The 22,901-nt window shown below is 44.5% G+C and overlaps 1 protein-coding gene across 2 annotated transcripts; it reads right to left on the minus strand.

Moving 5' to 3' along the window:
* Positions 1 to 2,030: 2,030 nt before the first annotated feature.
* Positions 2,031 to 21,785, minus strand: SERPING1 (serpin family G member 1). 2 transcript variants are annotated; one of them, XM_037838396.1, is made up of 8 exons: positions 21,720 to 21,785; positions 21,135 to 21,210; positions 19,353 to 19,860; positions 17,759 to 17,893; positions 15,930 to 16,133; positions 15,598 to 15,737; positions 3,372 to 3,591; positions 2,031 to 2,552 (listed from the first exon to the last, which is right to left on the minus strand). In XM_037838396.1, exons 2-8 carry the CDS (start codon positions 21,183 to 21,185, stop codon positions 2,299 to 2,301), a joined length of 1,512 nt encoding a protein of 503 aa, XP_037694324.1. In that variant the 5' UTR covers positions 21,186 to 21,210; positions 21,720 to 21,785; the 3' UTR covers positions 2,031 to 2,298. The 2 variants fall into 2 exon arrangements, with proteins under 2 accessions (XP_037694324.1, XP_037694323.1); XM_037838395.1 differs by having other exon boundaries at positions 21,677 to 21,761.
* Positions 21,786 to 22,901: the final 1,116 nt, after the last annotated feature.

The raw sequence follows: 22,901 nt of genomic DNA on the forward strand, positions 1-22,901 counted from the left end.
CCTGAGGGGTAGCCTAGCTAGTCTGCAAGGGAAATAGTCCACACCGGGGAGCCAGTGCCTGAAGTGTGGAGTCTGAGAGTGGGAGGGAAGCAAGCAGTGGTGTATGAGGTAGGGGAGAAGCCCAGGTCTCAACCAGCCCTCGACCTCAACCAGAACATGCATGAACGAGAAAGAGCACAGTAACCAAGTCTATTCATCTTTGGGATGCCTCTGCTTGGCAATCAGGAGCCATTATGTGCCAGCCCTGCCAAGGCTTACTGGAAGTTGGGGTCCACTTTCACACCGCATTCAACCCTGAGCTTGGCATCCCCAGCCCAGGATTAGAGAGAAGGGGGCCAGCCCAAAGAGCTGAGAGCTGCAAACCTGCCTGCAGTATCCACTGCCCCTCATGCTTCAGTTTCTCATCACTAGAGCACTCTTGGAGTGATGAGTGGGGAAGCCAGATCCTACAGGTGGCTAGAAGTCCCTGGAGCGAAGGGCAGCAGTGATACGAACATGTCCTGGAGGATTTGATGACATCAAGGAAAATAGCCCTACCTTACAGAAACATCTCAGGCAGGACTAGCTGGAGCTGAGTTGAGCCCCTATTTGAAAATCAAATCCTGAGGTGCTTGATAAGTGTCTGTGGACTGATGGCCTAATCTCAGTGGGGAGCCATGTGGAGTGCGTATGCCTTTGGGAGCTGTTCATGATTGGGGAACTGAATGTCTCAAGTGAGTGTGAGAGAGCTGGGGGGAGGGGCAACTGGGCAGACCTGAGGCTCCAGTTCTGTTACACTATGGGCTGGAGAAGCTGGAGAGCTGCAGCTGGAGATCAGAGTGGCCATATGAGGGTTGAATGTGCTGTAAGGAGGAGAGAGGGGCAGGAAGGAGACACCCAGTGGGGAGATGGGCAGAGAGAAATAGAGACAGGGGACAGAGGCAAAGAGACGGAATGAGAAGGGGGGAGGGGAGGGAGATAGAAAAAAGGGCTAAAAGCTGGTGCACCAGGTGAGTCTATGAGTATAAGCCAAAGATGAGAAAACTATGAGAAAAATACACCGAGACAGACATCTTCAGAGGTGAAAAGAACTCTGAATGCTATAATCTCTTTTCTTATTGGTCTCCCTGACCAAGAAGTATGTTTTTAAAAGCAGGCACTAGGTTTAAGCCATGTTTATAATCTCGGTGCTTAGCACAGTGCCTGGCTTGCTAGGCACTCAAAAGTTTGTTGAACAAATAAACAACATATAAAGAAGAGACAGAGATTTTAAGAGAGAAGAAGGGCAAAGACATGAGATTGCAGCCAGGAGCTTAGACTTAAGAATCAAACGGACAAGCTTTCAAATCCCAGGGCTGCCATTTCCTAACTGTGGGTGAGACTCAGCCTCTCTGAGTCCACTATATAAAAGCTGTTGTGAGGATTAAAGCCCTTATCAGACTGCCTGTGTAAATTCCCAGTAGTTGGCTACTGTTATTATTATTGTCACAGTTATTTGCGACAAACAAGCAAGATAGGGATTGTGATAAATGGACTGCATAAATAGTCTCTAGTTGATGGTTCTTTGCATTCCCCACCCGCTCTAACTTGGGGTTTAGCCATGTGACTTGCTTTGGCCAACAGGACGGTGGTAAACCCGATGCAAGCAGAGGTGTGAAAAGGAGACTGCCCTTTTCTGCTTTCTGTCTCCTCTCTTGGAACTGCCAGAACAAGGGCAGGCTCGCCTGCTGGAGCGGTGTGGGAGACACGTGAAGGAAATCCATGTTGTCCCAGCTGAGGTCACCTTGGGCCAGTCATCCCCCAACCAACCCACCAGCCATTAGAGATGTGTGAGCAAGTCCTGGGGGGATTCAACCAGGTCCAGCTCAGGTCAGCAAGACCACCCAGCCAACCCGGAGACTTATATGAAATAATAAATGGCTGCTATTTGCAAACCACTAAAGTCTGGAGTGACTTGTTACACAGCAGCAGCTAACTGATACGGACACCAGGGTTGTCCTTGCCCTCTAATATTGAAGCAGCTAATATTTTAAGGCAAATGAGAGACAAAGTCATGGTTTGCCAGTTTTATTTGTAGTATCTGGTGCACTTGAATGAGACAAAGCTGCAGAAAATGGTTTGGAGAGCACAACAGGGTGATGGGGGAAGGGCTGATGTAAGCAGTTTCCTTTGCCGGACCCTGAGGGAGCCCTGTGGATGGAGGACAGAGGACACCTGAGGGCTGGGGGCAAGTCCAGGCAGGTGGCAGCAACCAGGCAGCAAGTGGGAGAGCTGAGGCTTGGGGGGCAGGGCTTACCCCAACCTTGCGTCCTGCAGGTCTCAGGCCCGGGGATCATACACCCTCCCCATGAAGACAGGGAACCTGTGCTCCTCCTCCCAGAGGAGGAAGAGGAAGGGCTGCTGCACTTCAAACATCAGCAAGTTACGGGCCACAGAGACAACAGAGGCCGCAGCCGCCTCCACTCCTGTCTCCCTCAGCTCCAGGACAGTCTGGTGCTGCATGGCAGAGACCTGAAGATCCGGGTCCTTGGTCAGCCCACACAGGTTGAGTTCATTAGTAAAGTCAAAAAATTCTAGAGCATAACCAGAGGAAAACATGGGGTCAGGAACCAGCCCAAAGCCCTCAACTGCTGGAGCCCTTTGTGTTGGATATTTGGGGTGAGTCCCTAGTCCAGATCTTCTCTTCCTCCTTTCCCTGGCTTGTCCCTTCTGGTCCAGTTAATGGGATCCTCTACCGGTGAGCCCATATCATCACTTCCTCACCTCCAAGAACCTTGGAACTGAGGTAGTATTATCAGAGTGAGGTTATGCGTCATAAAATGAGGTACTGTACAAGGATGTATTGCCATACACCAGGAAATGAGAATGTGTAGCAGGAGGTCAAGTTCTATAACAGGAAATGAAGTCATATATCTAGACTGTGAGGTCAAACACCAGGAAGTGAGGTCAAAGTTTAGGAAACAGAGTCCTTTGTAGACTCTTCTAAACCTCCAGACCCCTCTGATCCAGGTAGCTTCTTGCATATTCTACGGGGTGTTTACCTGTTGTGCAATGTCTCTGGGGCAGGAACATCTGCAACTCACCTCAGTCACCTGTCCCAGTGTTTATGTCAAAATGAACCACAATGGAAACAGGTGACAGAACTGGAGACATGGATTCCAGTTCCGGTTCATCTAGAACCAGCTCAACCTTGAACAAGTCATGTAAGCTTTGTGAGTCTGTTTCCTCAACGATTCAATGGGATAATAGCACCTGCCCCTCTAACTCACAGGGTTGAGCAACAACTTGAGCTTATGGATGTAAAAAGTATTCTAGAAAATGCTAACTGCATTTTAGGGACCCTGCTTTCTCCCCTGCTGGCCTGGGAGTGACTCCAAGCTGCCAGGTCTCACCCATTTTCTCCATGATTCCCAGCATGTCCTGGTTACTCTTCAGTTTGATGAGGGGCATCGTCACGTGAGTGGGCTGGAAATTGATCATCTCCAGCTTCCTCATGATGGCCTTGAAGACAGTGGGATTGAGGGCCTGCTCCATGTCTTCAAGACTGTGCGTCATGCTCTGGGGCATCAGGATCACAAAGCTTAGGTTGTGGGAGAGCTGCAGGCGCCCCACCTGGAGAAGAGAAGATGCACTTGTCAGTCTTCCCACACCTGCTCTCTCCTGGCCCTGTGCTGGTTTGAATCTGTTATGTACCCCATAAAAAAGCCATGTTCTTTAATGCAATCTTGTGGGGGAAGATGTATTATGGGTGGGATCTTCTGATTGGGTTGTTTCTGTGGGGATATGACCCACCCAACTGTGGATGAGACCTTTGATTATATTATTTCTTTCGAGATGTGACCCCGGCCATTCTAGGTGGGTCTTGATTAGTTGACTGGAGTCCTTAAGAAAATAAGAGAGAAAGAGAGCCTCAGATCCTGATGCTTGGAGATGCAGAAAGAGATGCTAAGCTAGGAGATGAAGCCCAGAGTTTGCCCTGGAGAAGCTAAGTGAGAACCCACAGATGCTTTAAGAGAAAGCCACTGGAATCAGAAGCTCCAAGCAATGCAACTTGGGAGCAAAGGACCAGCAGACACCAGCTGTGTGCCTTCCCAGCTGACAGAAGTGTTCCAGACACCATCAGTCTTTCTTCAGTGAAGGGATCCTCTTATTCATACCTTAGTTTGGACACTTTTATGGCCTTAGAACTGTAAATTTGTAATCTAATAAATCCCTTGTATAAAAGCTAATCCATTTCTGGTATTTTGCATTCTGACAACTTTGGCAAACTGGAACAGGCCCCTATCTTCTGTGCCCCAAGGCTGTCCTTCAGTCTGGCTGCTGATAGTCTGTGCACTATTTCAACCAGTAGCAGCCAATCCTAGTCTCGCAGGCTGTGCCAAGAAAAGAGGATGCCAGCTGGGTGAACAGGATTGTCCTAACCCTGTGCTAGTGAGATGCAGAGGATCGAGCACAAGTTTCTGATCACACTCTGACTCCACCACTGACGAGCCCTGTGATACAGGCAAGTGATTTGATCTCTCTGAGCCCAGATCCCTTCCTCCGAAGTGTGTTGTGCAGCAAGTACATAATGTAATATAATATGCCGGCAGAGTTATCAGGTCAGTCCCTTTAAAAACCTTTGATGGCTCTTCAATGCTGAGATTAAGTATAAATCTTGTACGGTGGCATTCAAGATTGAGCACAAGCTGATCTTAACCTACCTTCCAGCTTGCCATTAGAAGGACTTTCAACTGGTGGCCAGAAAAAAGCATGACAGACTTGCAGGATGTGTGGGTCTAATACAGCGGTTCTCAATCCAGGGCGAATTTACTCCCAGCAGTCATTTGATATGTCTGGAGACATTCTAGTTGTCACCACAGGGGTGTGGGTGAGGGGTGGGCCACCGAGCTACTGGCATCCAGTGGGCAGAGGCCAGGGAGACTTCTAAATATCCTACAATGCACCGAACAGCCCCCACAACAATTATCCTTTCCATAATGTCAATAATATTGGGGCCAAGAAACCCTAGGCTAATAGGATATAAGAAAATATCATTAAAATGGCATTATGATTGAATTTTGAAAGATGGACAAGAAGATTCTAGAAGAATGCAGGATTCAACTGGGCAATAAAGAAATGAACTGAAAGTAATCACCTGTTGGAACATGAAAGAAATGACTTAGGAGAAGCAGACTGTGAACCACTATCAACTAAAGATTGTGGGCATGGGGTCCCTGTGGACATAGATCCAATTGGTCAGTTCATCTGGGCAGGATGTACCCTTTAAGGCCTGTATATTTGAATTAGCAGGTTGTGGTCTTGAATTTTGAAGCTAGTAACCTCAGCATATCTGCACTGGTAAATCTAGCCCTGTTTGTAGAGGAAATATCCTTAGCCCCTGGGAAGGTTTAGAATTCAATATGGAAACGATAAAGTAAACCAAGTCATAATATTAACTCCCGGTATGAAGTTCAGGGTATATATACTGTGTGTTTGTCATTTAAAGTGTTCATAATTCTTAAGAGAATCTTACATGCTAGTGCTACGCTTTTAAACTAAAAGGTGTAGGATACTTTCATTACATTTGAGAACGATATTGGGATGTTGGCCAGAAACTGATTTACTCTTTAAGTTTAATTTTCAATTCAATGGTGGATTTGAAGTGCTTAAGAAGATATGTTCTCCAATTTGAAAAAAATGAAAGAAAAAAGAAAAGATATGGCCTGGCAGGGTTGTAAGTGCCCTATCAGGTTATTGACATGCTTAAAAAGAAAATCAAATAGATTAAATTTATAAAGGGAGCTTATGGGAATATGAATTAACTACGTTTGTAAATGAAACAAATGGTTTAAAGAAATTTAATATGTTCATTATGATTTAATTAATTAAAGAAAAATAGGAAGTGTTCTTTTTTTTAAAATATTCATTTTATTGAGATATATTCACATACCACGCAGTCATACAAAACAAATCATACATTCGATTGTTCGCCGTACCAATACATAGTTGTACTTTCATCACCAAAATCAATCCCTGACACCTGCATTACCACACACACAAAAATAACAAGAATAATAATTAAAGTGAAAAAGAGCAATTAAAGTAAAAAAAGAACACCGGGTGCCTTTGTCTGTTTGTTTGTTTGTTTCCTTCCCCCATTTTTCTACTCATCCCTGCATAAACTAGACAAAGGGGAGTGTGGTCCTTATGACTTTCCCAATCCCATTGTCACCCCTCATAAGCTACATTTTTATACAATTGTCTTCAAGATTCATGGGTTCTGGGTTGTAGTTTGATAGTTTCAGGTGTCTACTGCCAGCTACCCCAATTCATTAGAACCTAAAAAGGGTTGTCTGTATTGTGCCTTAAGAGTGTCCACCAGAGTGACCTCTCAGCTCGTTCTGGAATCTCTCTACCACTGAAGCTTATTTCATTTCCTTTCATTTCCCCCTTTTGGTCAAGAAGATGTTCTCCGTCCCACGATGCCGGGTCTACATTCCTCCCCGGGAGTCATATTCCACGTTGCCAGGGAGATTCACTCCCCTGGGTCTCTGATCCCACGTAGAGGGGAGGGCAGTGATTTCACCTTTCAAGTTGGCTTAGCCAGAGAGAGAGGGCCACATCTGAGCAACAAAGAGGCATTCAGGAGGAGACTCTTAGGCACAAATACAGGGAGGCCTAGCCTCTCCTTACAGCAACAGTCTTCCCAAGGGCAAGTCCTGTGGTAGAGGGCTCAACCCATCAAACCACCAGTCCCCTATGTCCGTGAGCACATTAGCAACCATCGAGGTAGGCAGGCCAATACCCCTGCATTCTCCACCTGCTCCTCAAGAGGGGTCTGCATATTTTTTTCCTTTTTTTTTTAATTAACTCTTTTTTTTTTAAATCAACTGTATAAAAAAATAAAAAAAAAACATACAATAAAAGAACATTTCAAACAGACCATAACAAGGGAGTAAGAAAAAGACAACTAACCTAAGATAACTACTTTACTTCCAACATGCTCCCACTCTACCCCAAGAAAGTAACCTAATATAGCAACATTTCTGTGAACTTGTTCCTACTATATCCATCAGAAATTAACAGACCATAGTCATTCCTGGGCATTCCCAGAACGTTAAATTTACCCATGATAGCTTATCTGTTCTTATTGGATTATCGTTCCCCCTTCCTTAATTGCTCTCTATCGCTAGTTCCCCTACATTCTACATTATAAACCATTTGTTTTACATTTTTCAAAGTTCACATTAGTGGTAGCATATAATATTTCTCTTTTAGTGCCTGGCTTATTTCGCTCAGCATTATGTCTTCAAGGTTCATCCATGTTGTCATATGTTTCACCAGATCGTTCCTTCTTACTGCCGCGTAGTATTCCATCGTGTGTATATACCACATTTTATTTATCCACTCATCTGTTGAAGGACATTTGGTTTGTTTCCATCTCTTGGCAATTGTGAATAATGCTGCTATGAACATTGGCGTGCAGATACCTGTTCGTGTCACTGCTTTCCGATCTTCCGGGTATATACTGAGAAGTGCAATCGCTGGATCGAAGGGTAACTCTATATCTAGTTTTCTAAGGAACTGCCAGACTGACTTCCAGAGTGGCTGAACCATTATACAGTCCCACCAACAATGAATAAAAGTTCCAATTTCTCCACATCCCCTCCAGCATTTGTAGTTTCCTGTTTGTTTAATGGCAGCCATTCTAATTGGTGTGAGATGGTATCTCACTGTGGTCTTAATTTGCATCTCTCTAATAACTAGTTGTTCTAGTTTGCTAATGCTGCGGAATACAAAACACCAGAGATGGACTGGCTTTTATAAAAAGGGAGTTTATTTGGCTATACAGTTACAGTCTTAAGGCCATAAAGTGTCCAAGGTAACACATCAGTAATCAGGTACCTTCACTGGAGGATGGCCAATGGCATCCAGAAAACCTCTGTTAGCTGGGAAGGCACGTGGCTGGCGTCTGCTCCAAAGTTCTGGTTTCAAAATGGCTTTCTCCTGGGATGTTCCTCTCTAGCAAGCTTGCTCCTCTTCAAAACGTCACTCATAGCTGCACTCCGTCTCTGAGTCAGCATATTTATATGGCTCCACTGATCAAGGCCCACCCTGAATGGGTGGGGCCACACCTCCATGGGAGTATCCTACCAGAGTCACCACCCACAGCTGGGTGGGGCACATCTCCATGCAAACAGCCTAATTCAAACGTTCCAACTTAATCCCCACTACTCTGTCTGCCCCACAAGTTTGCATCAAAGAATATGGCTTTTTCTGGGGGACATAATACATTCAAACTGGCACAACTAGTGAAGCTGAACATTTTTTCATGTGTTTCTTGGCCATTTGTATTTCCTCTTCAGGGAACTGTCTTTTCATATCTTTTGCCCATTTTATAATTGGGCTGTCTGTACTGTGGTCATTGAGTTGTAGGATTTCTTTATATATGCAAGATATCAGTCTTTTGTCAGATACATGGTTTCCAAAAATTTTTTCCCATTGAGTTGGCTGCCTCTTTACCTTTTGACAAATTCCTTTGAGGTACAGAAACTTCTAAGCTTGAGGAGTTCCCATTTATCCAATTTTTCTTTTGTTGCTTGTGCTTTGGGTGTAAAGTCTGGGAAGTGGCTGCCTAATACAAGGTCTTGAAGATTTTTCCCTACATTATCTTCTAGGAGTTTTATGGTACTTTCTTTAATATTGAGATCTTTGATCCATTTTGAGTTCATTTTTGTGTAGGATGTGAGGTAGGGGTCCTCTTTCATTCTTTTGGATATGGATATCCAACTCTCCCAGCCCTATTTGTTGAAAAAACCATTATGACCCAGTTCAGTGACTTTGGGGGCCTTATCAAAGATCAGTCAGCCATAGATCTGGGGGTCTACCTCTGAATTCTCAATTCAATTCCATTGATCAATATGTCTGTCTTTGTGCCAGTACCATGCTGTTTTGACAACTGTGGCTTTATAATAAGCTTCAAAGTCAGGGAGTGTAAGTCCTCCCACTTCATTTTTCTTTTTTAGAGTGTCTTTAGCAATTAGAAGGCATCTTCCCTTTCCAAATTAATTTGATTACTAGCTTTTCCAAGTCTGCAAAGTAGGTTGTTGGAATTTTGATTGGGATTGCATTGAATCTCTAGATGAGTTTGGGTAGAATTGACTTCTTAATGACATTTAGCCTTCCTATCCATGAATATGGGATATTTTTCCATCTTTTAAGGTCCCCTTCTATTTCTTTTAGTAGAGTTATGTAGTTTTCTTTGTATAGATCTTTTACAGCTTTGGTTAAGTTTATTCCTAGGTACTTGATTTTTTTAGTTGCTATTGAAAATGGTATCTTTTTCTTGAGTGTCTCTTCAGTTTGTTCATTTCTAGCATACAGAAACATTACTGACTTATGTGCATTAATCTCGTATCCTGCTACTTTGCTAAATTTGTTTATTAGCTCTAGTAGCTGTATCGTTGATTTCTCAGGGTTTTCCAGATATAAGAGCATATCATCTGCAAACAATGACAGTTTTACTTCTTCCTTTCCAATTTAGATGACTTTTATTTCTTTGTCTTGCTGGATTGCCCTGGCTAGCACTTCCAGCACAATGCTGAATAACAGTTCTGATAGCTGGCTTCCTTATCTTGTTCCTGATCTTAGAGGGAAGGCTTTCAGTCTCTCACCATTGAGTACTATGCTGGCTGTGGGTTTTTCATATATGCTCTTTATCATATTGAGGAAGTTTCCTTCAATTTCTACCTTTTGAAGTGTTTTTATCAAAAAGGGATGCTGGATTTTGTTGAATGCTTTTTCAGCATCTATTGAGATGATCATTCGATTTTTCCCTTTTGATTTGTTAATGTGTTGTAATACATTGATTGGTTTTCTTATGTTGAACCATCCTTGCATGCCTGGAATGAACCCCACTTGGTCATGGTGTATGATTTTTTTAATGTGTCTTTGGATTCAATTTGAAAGTATTTTGTTGAGGATTTTTGCATCTATATTCATTAGGGAGATTGGCTGGTGGTTTTCCTTTTCTGTAGCATCTTTGCCTGGTTTTGGTATTAGATTGATGTTAGCTTCATAAAATGAGTTAGATAGTGTACCATTTTCTTTGATGTTTTGAAAGAGTTTAAGTAAGATTGGTGTCAGTTCTTTTTGGAAAGTTTGGTAGGATTCCCCTGTGAAGCCATCTGGCCCTGGGCATTTATTTGTGGGAAGCTTTTTGATGACTGATTGGATCTCTTTGCTTGCAATTGGTTGGTTGAGGTCTTCTGCTTCTTCTCTGGTCAGTCTAGGTTGTTCATATATTTCCAGGAAATTGTCCATTTCCTCTACATTATCCAGTTTGTTGCCATACAGTTGTTCATAGTATCCTCTTATAATTTTTTTAATTTCTTTGGGATCTGCAGTAATGTCACCTTTCTCATTCATTATTTGGTTTATATGGGTCTCCTCTCTTTTTGATTTTGTCGTCTAGCTAGGGGCTTGTCAATCTTGTTGATCTTCTCAAAGAACCAACTTTTGGTGTTATTTATCCTCTCTATTGTTTTTTTGTTCTCTATGTCATTTATTTCTGCTTTAATCCTTGTTATTTCTTTTCTTCTACTTGGTTTAGGATTGGTTTGCTGTTCATTTTCTAGCTTCTTCAGTTGATCCATTACTTCTTTGATTTTGGCTCTTTCTTCCTTTTTAATATATGTGTTTAGTGCTATAAATTTCCCCCTCAGTACCACTTTTGCTGCATCCCATAGGTTTTGGTATGTTGTGCTCTTATTTTCATTCATCTCTGTATATTTAGCAATTTCTCTTGCTATTTCTTCAACCCACTGATTGTTTAGGAGTGTGTTGTTTAACCTCGGGTATCTGTGAATTTTCTAAGTCTCTGATGGTTATTGACTTCTAATTGTATTCCATTGTGGTCAGTGAATGTGCTGTGAATAATTTCAGTCTTTTTAAATTTATTGAGCCTTGTTTTATGTCCCAGCATATGATCTATTCTGGAGAAAGTTCCATGAGCACTAGAGAAGAATGTGTATCCTGGTGATTTGGGATGTAATGTTCTGTATATGTCTGTTAAATCCAATTCATTTATCAGATTGTTTAGGTTTTCAATTTCCTTATTGGTCTTCTGTCTGGTTGATCTATCTATAGGAAAGAGTGATGTGTTGAAGTCTCCCACAATTATTGTGGAAACATCAATTGCTTCCTTTAGTTTTGCCAGTGTTTCTCTCATGTATTTTGTGGCACCTTGATTGGATGCATAAACATTTATTATTGTTATTTCTTCTTGTTGAATTGCCCCTTTTATTAGTATGTAGTGGCCTTCTTTGTCTCTCATAAAATCCTTGCATTTAAAGTCTATTTTATCTGAGATTAGTATTGCTACACCTGCTTTCTTTTGGCTGTAGCTTGCATGAAATATTTTTTTCCATCCTTTCACTTTCAATTTCTTTGTATTTCTGTGTCTAAGATGAGTCTCTTGTATGCAACATATTGATGGTTCATTTTTTTTGATCCATTCTACAAAACTGTATCTTTTAATTGGGGAGTTTAATCCATTTACATTCAATGTTATAACCATGAAGGCATTTCTTGAATCAGCCATCTTATCCTTTGGTTTATGTTTGTCATATATATTTTTTCCCTCTCTCTATTAATATCCTTTAATGTACCCATAACGAATCTCTTTAGTACTGAACCTTTCTCCATGTCTCTCTCTCCTTTCTTTGTTTCTCTGTCTGTAGGGCTCCCTTTAGTATCTCCAGTAGGGCAGGTCTCTTGTTAGCAAATTCTCCAGCATTTGTTTGTCTGTGAAAAATTTAAGCTCTCCCTCAATTTGAAGGAGAGCTTTGCTGGGTAAAGTATTCTTGGTTGGAAATTTTTCTCACTCAAAATTTTAAATATATCGTGCCACTGCCTTCTCGCCTCCATGGTGGCTGCTGAGTAGTCACTACTTAGTCTTATGCTGTTTCCTTTGTATGTGGTGAATTGCTTTTCTCTTGCTGCTTTCAGAACTTGCTCTTTCTCTTCTGTATTTGACAGTGTGATCAGAATATGTCTTGGAGTGGGTTTATTTGGATTTATTCTATTTGGAGTTCACTGGGCATTTATGATTTGTGTATTTATGTTGTTTAGAAGATTTGGGAAGTTTTCCCCAACAATTTCTTGGGGAAATACTCTTCCTAGACCTTTACCCTTCTCTTCCTCTTCTGGAACACCAATGAGTCTTATATTTGGATGTTTTATATTATCTATCATATCCCTGAGGCCCATTTCGATTTTTTCAATTTTTTTCCCCATTCTTTCTTTTGTTCTTTCATTTTCCATTCTGTCATCTTCCAGGTCACTGATTCATTGTTGACTTCTTCTAGTCTTGTAATATGAGTATCCAGAATCTTTTTAATTTGGTCAGCAGTTTCTTTAATTTCCATAAGATCATCTATTTTTTTATTTACTCTTGCAATGTCTTCTTTATGCTCTTCTAGGGTCTTCTTAATGTCCTTTATATCCTGTGTCATGCTCTTCTTCATGTCCTTTATATCCTGTGCCATGGTCTCGTTGTTCATCTTTAGTTCTTTGATTAATTGCTCCAGGTACTGTGTCTCCTCTGATCTTTTGATTTGGGTGCTTGGGCTTGGGTTATCCATATCATCTGGTTTTTTCATATGCTTTAAAATTTTCTGTTGTTTTTGGCCTCTTGGCATTTGCTTAACTTGATAGGGTTCTTTTAGGATTTGTAGACCAACTGAAATCCTTATCTCTAATTTGTCAGATCAACAGCTTCATCGAGTACACTTTCTCTAACTAACCAGTAGGTGGCATCCACGAGCCACCTGTTCCCCTCAAGTCAGTTCTCCCCCGCTTTGTCTTTGTGGTGAGTGGGGGAGTGAGTCTTGTGGGGTCCAACTGGTGTACCAAGCTTGCATGTGTAGTTGGTGTTGCCTGTGCTGTATATGGGGTGTGTGTTTGGGCTGTCAGGGAGGGGGGGCAGCTCTAACAATCAAATCTTCCTGGTATTCCTGGAGTTTTAAGGCTGCTGCAATAGTCTAATCCTTCAGTTCAGTCCTGCCACAGTTTGTCTCTGCTGCTGACCCACAAGTCCTTGGTATTGGCATATGGCCTCTGAGACTTGCGAGTGGGTCCCTCTTCCAGGCTGTGCACCCCCAGGTCCTCTGTTGAGGGATGACTGTGCTATGTCACAGGTGAGTGCCACCCCCCAGGGTGGTGCTGGGCTGCAGGGCTGTGTAGGGAGGCTCCCAGTCTGCTGAAAGGATGGCTGAATGGGGCGTATTAATTCACACTGCTCCACCTTCCCAACTCTGAGACAACCAGCTGAGAGTGCAGGGAAGGCTAATGTGGTGTGTGTGTATTATTGGAAGCACTTCCGTCACACTGGATTGTCTGGGGCAGCTCTGGGCTATGGGGCCGGCAACGGGCAGGAGTGTTCCCTGTCCACCAGGATGATGGCTGTGAGCGGACACCCCCTTTCCATGGGAAGTTGTGGTGTTCAGTGAATTTTCTCAGCCACTGGATTACTGCCTTTTGTCTCAGAGCTCTCTTAGTTCTGCTCTTGTCTTGACCTGCCCAAATTGCAAGTCTTTGAGGCTTTTTGTATTGGGCTTCTTAGAGTAATGGTTTTAGAAAAAGAAAAAAGATACATATATATATATATAAAAAGGGCCCTCCTCGTAGATCTAATGGTTTATTGAAATGCTAAGAGACAAAGCAATTAGGGCCATTAAGGAAAGGTCCAGAGGGCAGAGAGACAGTTTTTCTTCTGGATTTGCCTATGAGCCTCAGGGCCTGAGCTCTGCCCTTCCCCTTTCTATGTTCTCCAGAACTCCAAAAAGCCTCCGCTTTTATTTTTGGGTTTTTCTTGCTGTTTTTGCTATCCCTATCTCCTCTCCGCTGGGCTGGCTGCTCCTGGATTCTCTGGTGTCTGGTCTCAGTCTATCTATGATTGGAGTTTGGATCAGTAGAATGAGTTTCTGATAAGAGCTGCCACTGTAGTTCTCCCTTCTCGTTCCCAGTGCTGATGGCCCCACCACCCACAGGACTGAGCCTGGCAGGGAGGCTGCAAAACTTACAGATTTTGCTGATCTCAGCTGTTCCATGCATTTGTGAGTGTTGTATAAAGTATGCCCAAAGTCAAATTGCTCTGTGGTGTCCAGTCCACGCAGTTTCTGGCTTTCTACCTACTTCCCTGGAGGAGTAACTAAAACATACACCTCACCACTCCACCGTCTTGCCCCGCCTCTGACAGTGTTCTTTTATGTAAGAAATTACTATAAACAGAGTTGCAAGTTAAACTTAAAATTAAAAGGCTTGAGTAAAACTTTGGCTTTGAATTTATAAAGTTACTGCAACAAATTAAATATTTATTTTAAACCCAAGGAGCTATAGATTTTTTGGTGCACAAAATTCCTCCTTTGGTATTTTAAAAAACCTCACATTGATCCCCTTCCCCATATACTCTAAGATGGACTGATGCCCTGAATGTGCCACAAATTCACTTTTCTGTCCCTTTTCTGGTTCTGTTCAATGGTTTGTGAATACATTGGCGAGATGGAATGATGGGTAAATAAATGAACAAAAGAATGGTGAAAAGTGACCTCTTCTATGAAGTTTTCCTAGCTACTCATACTAAGAGTGTTGTTCCCTTTAGCACTCTGTATTAAATGTGTTCATTCATTCAGCAAACATTTAATGAGTACCTAAATATGTGGCATTGTTCTAGGCACTGGGGATATAGATCAGTAATAAGATCAGCAAGGTCCCTCTTCTGAAGGAGAGAGACAGAACCAGGGCCATAGACAATACTGTAATCAAATAAGCAAATAAACATAATTTCAGATAGTTATTAGCATCAAAATATAATAAAACAAGGCAATGTTACAGGATGAGGAAAAGGTTAATTTAAGGAAGGGAGGTCCTCTCCACCGAGGTGAACTTTGAGCTGAGGGCTGAATAACCAGAAGGAACGAGCTCTGTGAAGGCCTGAGCAAAAAGAGATGCAGGCAGAGGGAGAGCTCTCAAGTTGTGGACAAGTTTGGCAAGTTCCAGAAAGAGGTCCTTTACTTCTCAGCCTAGTACTGAGAAAGGTCAGTGTCTTGCTGACCTAGAATGGCCTGGTCACTGGGCATGAGACGGTTTACCAACTAGACTTCTCTAGGCTCCATATTCTATATTTTCTCCCTCCCAATCCATTGAAATTATATTATTCAATTTCTGCTAAGGAACTTAAGTCATTTAATACAGGTGCACAAATGCACTTACCATACCCGGATACCTATGTACATGTGCACATACACATGAATGCTGTACACAGGTACATTAACACACCCACACTCCATGTGGATTGACCAGAAAGAGAAGCAAAGACACAGAATAGGAACATGACTTACTTTTGCCATTCAAGGCAGTAGAGATGAACGATATACCTTCATAGTCCTGCCTTAGAGGCTAAAACATGCAACGCCTGTCTCAGCCAAAGCTGGAGAGAGGTGACGGAGAAAAGATGCAAAGAGTAGAAAGGATGAATTGGTAAGTGTGGACTCCAGAAGGATGAGGCCATAGCAGAAAAGACATCAGGACACACAGCAGGGTCTAAAACAGGAATGGGAACAGCCAAGGACTTACCCGGGCCTTCAAAGTCGGGTCATTGAAATGGGCCACAGGATACTTCTTGCTATTCATCATGAGTGCTTTTATCTCAGAGTTTTTGTGGTAAAAGGGCAACTTTGTGGTCTTTTTTGGATCAAATGTTGTCTTCCACTTGGCTGGAGGAAAGAGGGGGGAGGACAGACTTAACGTAGGTGGATAAGGATGAAGAGGAGCTAAAAGCTCTGTTGGCTAGGAAGGGACAGGTACGTTGGGATTTGGTTGTTGAACTTGGGGCTAGATGGGCTTTGACGCCAGGAAGGAAGGAAGGACCCACAATTGGAAGACGGTCAGGTTGCGGGCCCCCTTACCACTCAGGTAGATAGCGTTGAGGAGGACGAGGCGGGTGTCAGAGGGCAGGTGGTCCAGCAGATGAGTGATTTTGTGGTTGGTGTTCTCGGCCACCCAGGTGTTGATGAGTTTCAGGTTGACATCACTGTCGTTGCTCAGGACCCTGGGGCTGCTGCCATACAGACTCTGAGAGGCGTTCACAAAGCTGTCTCGTATAGCCAGGTCTGGGGGGCAGGTTGAGAGGGAAGGTGTGAGCGCCCCGCACACCCCCTTCCCCGTCCAAGAGCAGACGTTGGGAGTGCAAGGATTTCCCATAGTTCTTTTCAATCACTCCAATAAGTAGACTATGTTGGAACTAGGGATGCAGCCCCCTTCTATAGATACAGCAAATGAGACCCAAACAAGGCAAACTCGGGACTAAGAGCAGGAGAACTGGGTCCTAGACCCTCCTTGCATCTACTTGCTACGTGACCGTGACTTGGCAAGATAACTCTTTGAGAGATTAACTTCTGTTGGCTTCCCTGCATTTTCCCTCTTTTCTTTCCTGAATCTAGCAGGGAACACACTCTGTTTCCCCGCTTCGGTGGAGGTTTGTGACAAGACTTTCTGGCTTTTGTTCTCCAAAGCCCAAGTCCCCTGAAGGAAATAGTATTTGAAAGAGAAATTTTTCCTGGACTAAACAAATAAAAGACATTTCCCAAGGCTTTGCGGATGCTTAGGTACAGCTCAAGACCCCAGAATCCTGGCAAAACCCCAGGGCAGGAGTGGAAGAGGGAGGGTGGCTGAAAGCCCTAAAATAATGGAGGCAGTTGTATTTCCCACCAATCCAGCAAGACAGAGGATAAAGTCGCTTTATAGCAAATAAATAAATGCAACTTTTCTTGCACACTTCTGAACCATATTTTTCCCGTCTCTAAATAGAGGATGTTTTTAGATGATGGAGGTGACAGGAGAGTTTTCTTTTTCTTACTTTCTGTTTTCTTTTTGCCTCTCTGTAATTTTCTCAGTTTTCTACAATGAAAGAGTATGGCTTCTATAATTTAAAAAATTACAGGCATTTTTTTTCTTTCCTTTTTTTTTTTTTTAATAAAGGGGGCTTAGATTAGGATCAAACCTTTTTAACAAGTACCACTGTATTTTAAAACAAAGTCATCTCTGAAGCCCTCAGTGTAAAATGGATCTGGTTGAGGCTGGGTGGGAGCTCAGAGCCCACCTGGCTCCAGCTGCCCCTCGCTGGAGGTGGTCCCTCCCCGCCCCCACTCGGCTTTCCTGATCCCCTGTGCCCTACTCCTCCCCATGGCTCTTGAAACAGCTATGCACAACTCCAGGACTCTGTGGGACAAGGTTTGAAAACAAATGCATTATATCATTTTGGAAGTTTAATATTCTTACTATGGTTGTTATGGTTACCTAATTAATAAAGCAATAGATGTAAATGGTAGCAAATTCAAGTAACATAAAAGTACAAAGAATGAGAGTCCCAGGACCCAACATCCCCTAACCCCAAGATGAGCAATTTCTTTGCCAGTTTTATGTCTATAGCTCTCTAACCCTCTCATAACCTTCACTCACGAATGCATAAGCACATTCTTTGTTCTAAAATGAGTTACTGAATGGAAATGACTTAGCCAAGGTCTCACCACAAGGAGGGATAGCTGCAGAGTCAGGATGATTATTCTGCTCCTCGTGGCCACCAGACACTTCTGCTAAGGCTGTTGACTGCTCTCCGCTTCAACCCTGATGTTCTAACTCCAACTTCCCCTCTGCTCTCTTTCCCCAATGCTGGATCCCCCTTCAGAGGGTCTCAGGACCCTTCTTAGCAGCTGCTGCCCCTCCACTCCGCACTCACCTGGACTGTGGAAGATCTGAGAGACCGAGGAGACGCCGTTAGATGCGAAGGCCTTCAGGGTCTGGTGGACACAGGCAGCGTCCTCGGGGTAAGAGAGGACGCTCTCCAGGTTTCTCTTGGTGCTGGCCCCAGCCCCTAAAACAGAGGGCGGAGATGAAGGCATCTGTGGCGGAAGTGGACAACCCACCATTTGGGATCAGGCTGGAATGAGGGGTTGTTCCCTGTTTTGGAGAGGGTCACGGATCATTAGAGCTGTAAGCCTCCTTTTGGAAGAAGAAAAGTGTCAGAAAGAGAGGGGTGGGGCCGTTATGAACAATCACCAAGTTTGGCTTCTCCAGGGCTTCGAGTACTCTCTCCTTTCCCATTTCCCTACCTATTTAAATCACACTCATCATTCAAGGCTAGGTGCAACCACTGCCTGTTTCACACATCAACTATCATATGGTTGGCTTTGGTTTACAAAAACTCGCCCTATAGGCCAGGGCATACGATTACTACTTAGAGGTGAAATCAAGGAATTATTAAAGGGGATGACAAATACCTTTTCAGAAATTCATTCATTATTAAGTGTTCATTGTACACCTCTTCCGTGCAGTGATAGCTAACACTTATTGAGCATTTGCTGTGTTTCAGGCATCACAAATGCTCCTCCCACATTATCTCATTGAATCTTCACAATAACTTTTTTACATAAGGACAATCACTCTCCCCATTACCCAGATGAGGAAACTGAGGTTTAAAGACCAAGTAACTTGCTCAATTTAAGGCCAAGCAGCAAGTAAGTGGAAGATGGAGATAGGAGTTGAGCCATATCTTATGAGCAATGAAGAAATTAACTAAAGCCAACCCACTGAAATTTGCCTCCCAGTGGATATTTGGCAATGTCTGGAGACATTTTGGTTGTCGCAACTGGAGGGTAGGGTACTGCTGGCATCTAGTGGGCAGAGGCAGTGATACTGGGAATTCAGAACTCCGGAAGAAAGGATCTTCACCGCTCACTGTATTTCTCTCTAGTGGCCTCCTGGATTTTCCCTGTGGGAAGAATAGCTCTCTCCACCGCTTGCAACAATTTGTTTGTACCATTCCCAGGGTAATTACCCCATGGGAGGTGACAGTGCTCCCTGAGGGAAAGCAGAGGGATTAACATTTATTTGACTTCCCTCTGAGTCAGGCACCAGACTATCTGTTTCCATTTTATACATGAGGACATAGGCTCAGAGAGTTTAAGTGATCTGTCCAAGGTCACACACCTAAAAAGCATTACCAGGATTCTCCTCTAGGTCTGTCTCTGATGGTTTTATCTTCCATATCATCAAACCCTGAGCCATGGTTGGTAGCTGGGACCTTGTTTTAAATGTTCTTGCATAGTCTACAAGGTTTCACAAGCAACTGTTCCTATTTTTAAACCACTGTTAAATGAAGGAATGAATGGATGTTCAAGAATGAAAAGATACTGCTCCCGTACCCCCCATATGTAACCCACTTTTACAGCTTCCTCCCAGAGGCCTAGTCTTGTAGAAGATGTCTAGTGGATGGCCCAAAGGAGGGTGTCACACCACTATGTGACCTGGAGAAAATTCCATCAGGTTCTTACCAAGCAGGATGTGACTGAGGAGGCTGGCGACGCTGAACGGGGAAAAAGCCATGTTTGTCTCAGGCTTCTTCACATCAGAGAAGGCGTGGTAGAGCTTCAGGGAGAAATCTATCAAAGCATCTTCCAACACAGTCTCTGCTGCTTGACTCTCCAAACCAGAGCAGGATATGACAGGCCCTGGGCAGGAAGGCTCAGCAGCAGGCTGGATGAGAGGATCTGTGGGGGTCTGGGTGGTGGGCTGGGTGGTGGGTTGGGTGGTGGGTTGGGTAGTGGCCTGGGTGGTGGGCTGGCTGGTGGGTTGGGTAGTAGATTCAACAGTGGTATTGGCTCTTATTTTGATGGTTGGGTTGGTGGTTGAGTTGGTTGTCAGCGAGTTAGAAGAGTCCATGCTGTGTAGAATAGAATTGGGGTTATCTCCCTCTGAGATGTTTCCTTTGTTTCCCTCTTGCAAGCTCTCTGGATCTGTGGAGTTGTAGCTGGCCTCTTTTGGATTTGAGGAGGCTCCATCCTGTGGTTCAAGAAACTGAGTTTCATTTTTCTTATTATGAGAGTCTCCTCAAACACTCAAAGTTGGAAGAGAAGGTGGGGATGTGAAAATGTCCTGTACCAGAGAGTAATTCCCGGAAACGCTGGTGGGGGAGGGTAAACCCTGGGGTCACCATCACTAACTCCTTCAGGTAGGGGGCAATGTGGGGGCACCAGGGCAGGGATATTCTCTGCAGAAGATGCGGGGTAGCCAGGAATTCTGTTATCAATTGAGCAACTGCTGCCATCTAGGAAGTTGTCTCCTGAACACTGAAGCTGAGAGCCATTTACCTACATTCTTGTAACTTCTTTTAAATACCTGCCTGCTGTCTTGATTCCTCTGCTTGGCCCATATAGACATGTGAGCTTGTGCTTGCTTTAGAACAATGATTTTACAGATTCGGGGTTGTGACTCATTAGTGGATATTGAAAACAATCAGCATTCCAAAAGAAAGAAAGAAAAGGAAATAATAGAGACCAGTAGTTCTCAACCTGGCGTGATTTTGCTCCTCAGGTAATATTTAACAATGTTGGAGACATTTTGATTGTCATAACTGGGGGGAGTGCTACAGGCATCTAGCAGAGAAAGGCCAGGGATACCACAAAACATCCTACAATGCACAGAACAGCCCCTCCTAACAAAGTATCATCCAGCTCCAAATGCCAGTAGCCATCCAGTTGAGAAACCATGTATTATCCCCATCCTGCAGATGAAGAAATCACTGCTCAGACATACTGAGTAACTAGTCCAGGGTCTCGCAGAAGTGGGGGGTTGGGGTTGGGGGAGGTGGGGAGGGAAAGCTAAGATCCCTTGCTCATAAATATACCATCTGCTGAATCTGAAAGGACATTGCTGATGCCCATTGTCACACACACGTACACACATGCATGTTGCAAACATGTTACATACACCCCAAAGCAGGCGTTCGTCTTTCTCCTGGACTCCCCGACTTCCTTGCTTTTATATCACAAAATGCTGTCCGTTTCGTTGCTCTCTGATCCTCCTGCCAAGCTTGTTTGGTGGACAAGGTGGGGCTATTTGTAAACTAGGACAACAGGGCTTGGAGACATGACTTGCTCAAGACCACCCAGCTGGCAGCAGTAGTCCAAGATGAAAACCTGCATCTGTCTAATTCCAAGCTGGCAGCCTTTCCACACTTGATGGATGAGGACGTCTCCTCACTCCCTGAAGCTGAAGGGTTAAACCTCAGCCCCACCCCCTCCATCCCACCCCCACCCCAGGAAGGAGCCGTTTACCCCAGCTAGGAGCAGCAGCACGAGGGTCAGCAGGGTCAGCCTGGGGGCCATCTGGGCAGCAACCTCAGCCGGGGACCTGTGGAGGCAGCTGGTGTCAGAGTCAGCCCCCGAGCCTGCCCGGGAGCCAGAGGCCCCCCACCCCTCCCCACCCCACTCGGGACCCGCCCCCATTCCTTTCCCAGTCCCAGCCCTTCTCTTCCCTCCCACTGCTCTCTCCCAGGGCCACTTTCTCCATGACTCCTCCCTCTGTTTTGTTTTCCCTAAACCGCCTCCTTTTCCCGGCACCCACTGGCCTGTTCTCTCCCCAGCCCGGGTCTCCGTCCATCTGTTCAATCAAGGGGGTCCTGCTTTAGTCAAACAATGGGGCCAGAGGCAGGGAGAGGAGGAGAGGTCTAGAGGGGGCTGTCCACCCCAACCCCAAGCAGGAGGCAGGGGGAGGAGGAGGTAAAAGTCTCAAGTGGCAGCCAGCCTGCAGAGCCTGCAAAGATGAAAGGTTGGCAGGGAACTGGGGGGTGGGGGGTTTGGGGGGGAGGGCAGCCCACCTCCCCAGTCCTCTCCACTCCAGGCTCCCAGCCAGGGCCAAACCTGCTCCAAACTCCTGGTCCGTGGGCAGCTTCAGTGCAGACTGAGTGGACAGTCCTGCAAAATCAGGGAGGGCAGAGTGTGTGAGGAGGGGTGTCAGCCTTAGCTATTGGCTGGCCCAGGACACTGCCCAGTTACAAATTAAGGAAGATTGATCGCTGGTGTGAGTTCCCGTAAGTCAGGATGTGACAGACCACTTGGTCCTACTTTGTGGGTCAGGGCCGGGAATTGAGCCCATAGCCCCTTGGGAGGCAGGGTGGGGGGACTTGGGTGCAGCTCTCGGCCACACACAACCACAGCTCCGCCCGCCCCCCCATCTCCCACAGGCAGGGCTTTTTGGATCCTGATTAAAAATAGGGCAGACACAGCACGTACTCCGCAGTTTGCAGGGAACCGAGCTTATGTGGAATTGTTCGACTCAGCTGATCCTGAAAGTAACCCTTTAGAAATAGGCCTGAACATACTCATTTGATAGTTAAGAAACTGAGCCTTAGCGCAGTTAAATATCTGGCCCATGACCCTTCTAACACCAAGACAACCCTGGACTGGGACCTAGGTCTCCTGAAGTCCCAACCCCCGCCAGGCTCTATCATGGTTCTTCCCTTGCTTAAGAGAAACTCCACCCGGCTCAGGAAACATTTGTCTGAAGCAAAAAACTGAAGGCTGGGATGTATGTGTTTGGGGTGGGGGGTGGGGGTCACCGGCCTAAGAACCTGGATGTGAGACCTGGCTTTCTGTGTGTCTCAGGCAAGTTGCTTTCCCTCTCAGCACCTACATCTCCTCTTGGGATCTCCAGATAAAAATACAGGACACCCTGTGAAATGTGAATTTCAAATAATCAACAAACAATCTTTTAGTATAAGTATATCCCGATATTGCCTGGGACATACTTATGCTAAGTTTTCAGGTCGTTTATCTGAAATTCACATTTAACCGAGCATCCTGTATTTTATTTGCTAAATTTGGCAACCCCACCGTCTCTGAGAAACAAAGAGTTTGTGTCAGATGGTCTAATGTTCTGTGGTGGGTCTCACCGTGGGCTGTCCACTAGTCAGGACAACTGGCTGCTAGCACCAGAGCTGCTACGCTAAACTGACCAATAATGGAAACAGAAGAATGTTTGCTTATATGCTGGGGGTCCTTGGAGAAGACCTGAAAAAGTCTCCATCCTGGCTTTGCCACCCC

The sequence above is a fragment of the Choloepus didactylus genome, chromosome 6 (genome assembly GCF_015220235.1).
Source record: "Choloepus didactylus isolate mChoDid1 chromosome 6, mChoDid1.pri, whole genome shotgun sequence".
Taxonomy (NCBI): domain Eukaryota; kingdom Metazoa; phylum Chordata; class Mammalia; order Pilosa; family Megalonychidae; genus Choloepus; species Choloepus didactylus.

Bases quoted from the DNA above. Each gene is read 5' to 3' on its own strand.
- SERPING1 (XM_037838396.1), bottom strand. From the start codon at position 21,185: ATGGCCCCCAGGCTGACCCTGCTGACCCTCGTGCTGCTGCTCCTAGCT. The intron at 16,134-17,758 runs GTGAGTGCGGAG...CCTGCCCCCCAG, and splicing joins TCAGATCTTCCACAGTCCAG to ACCTGGCTATACGAGACAGC. The intron at 3,592-15,597 runs GTAAGTCCTTGG...TCTCTTCTCCAG, and splicing joins ACCCGACTTTGAAGGCCCGG to GTGGGGCGCCTGCAGCTCTC.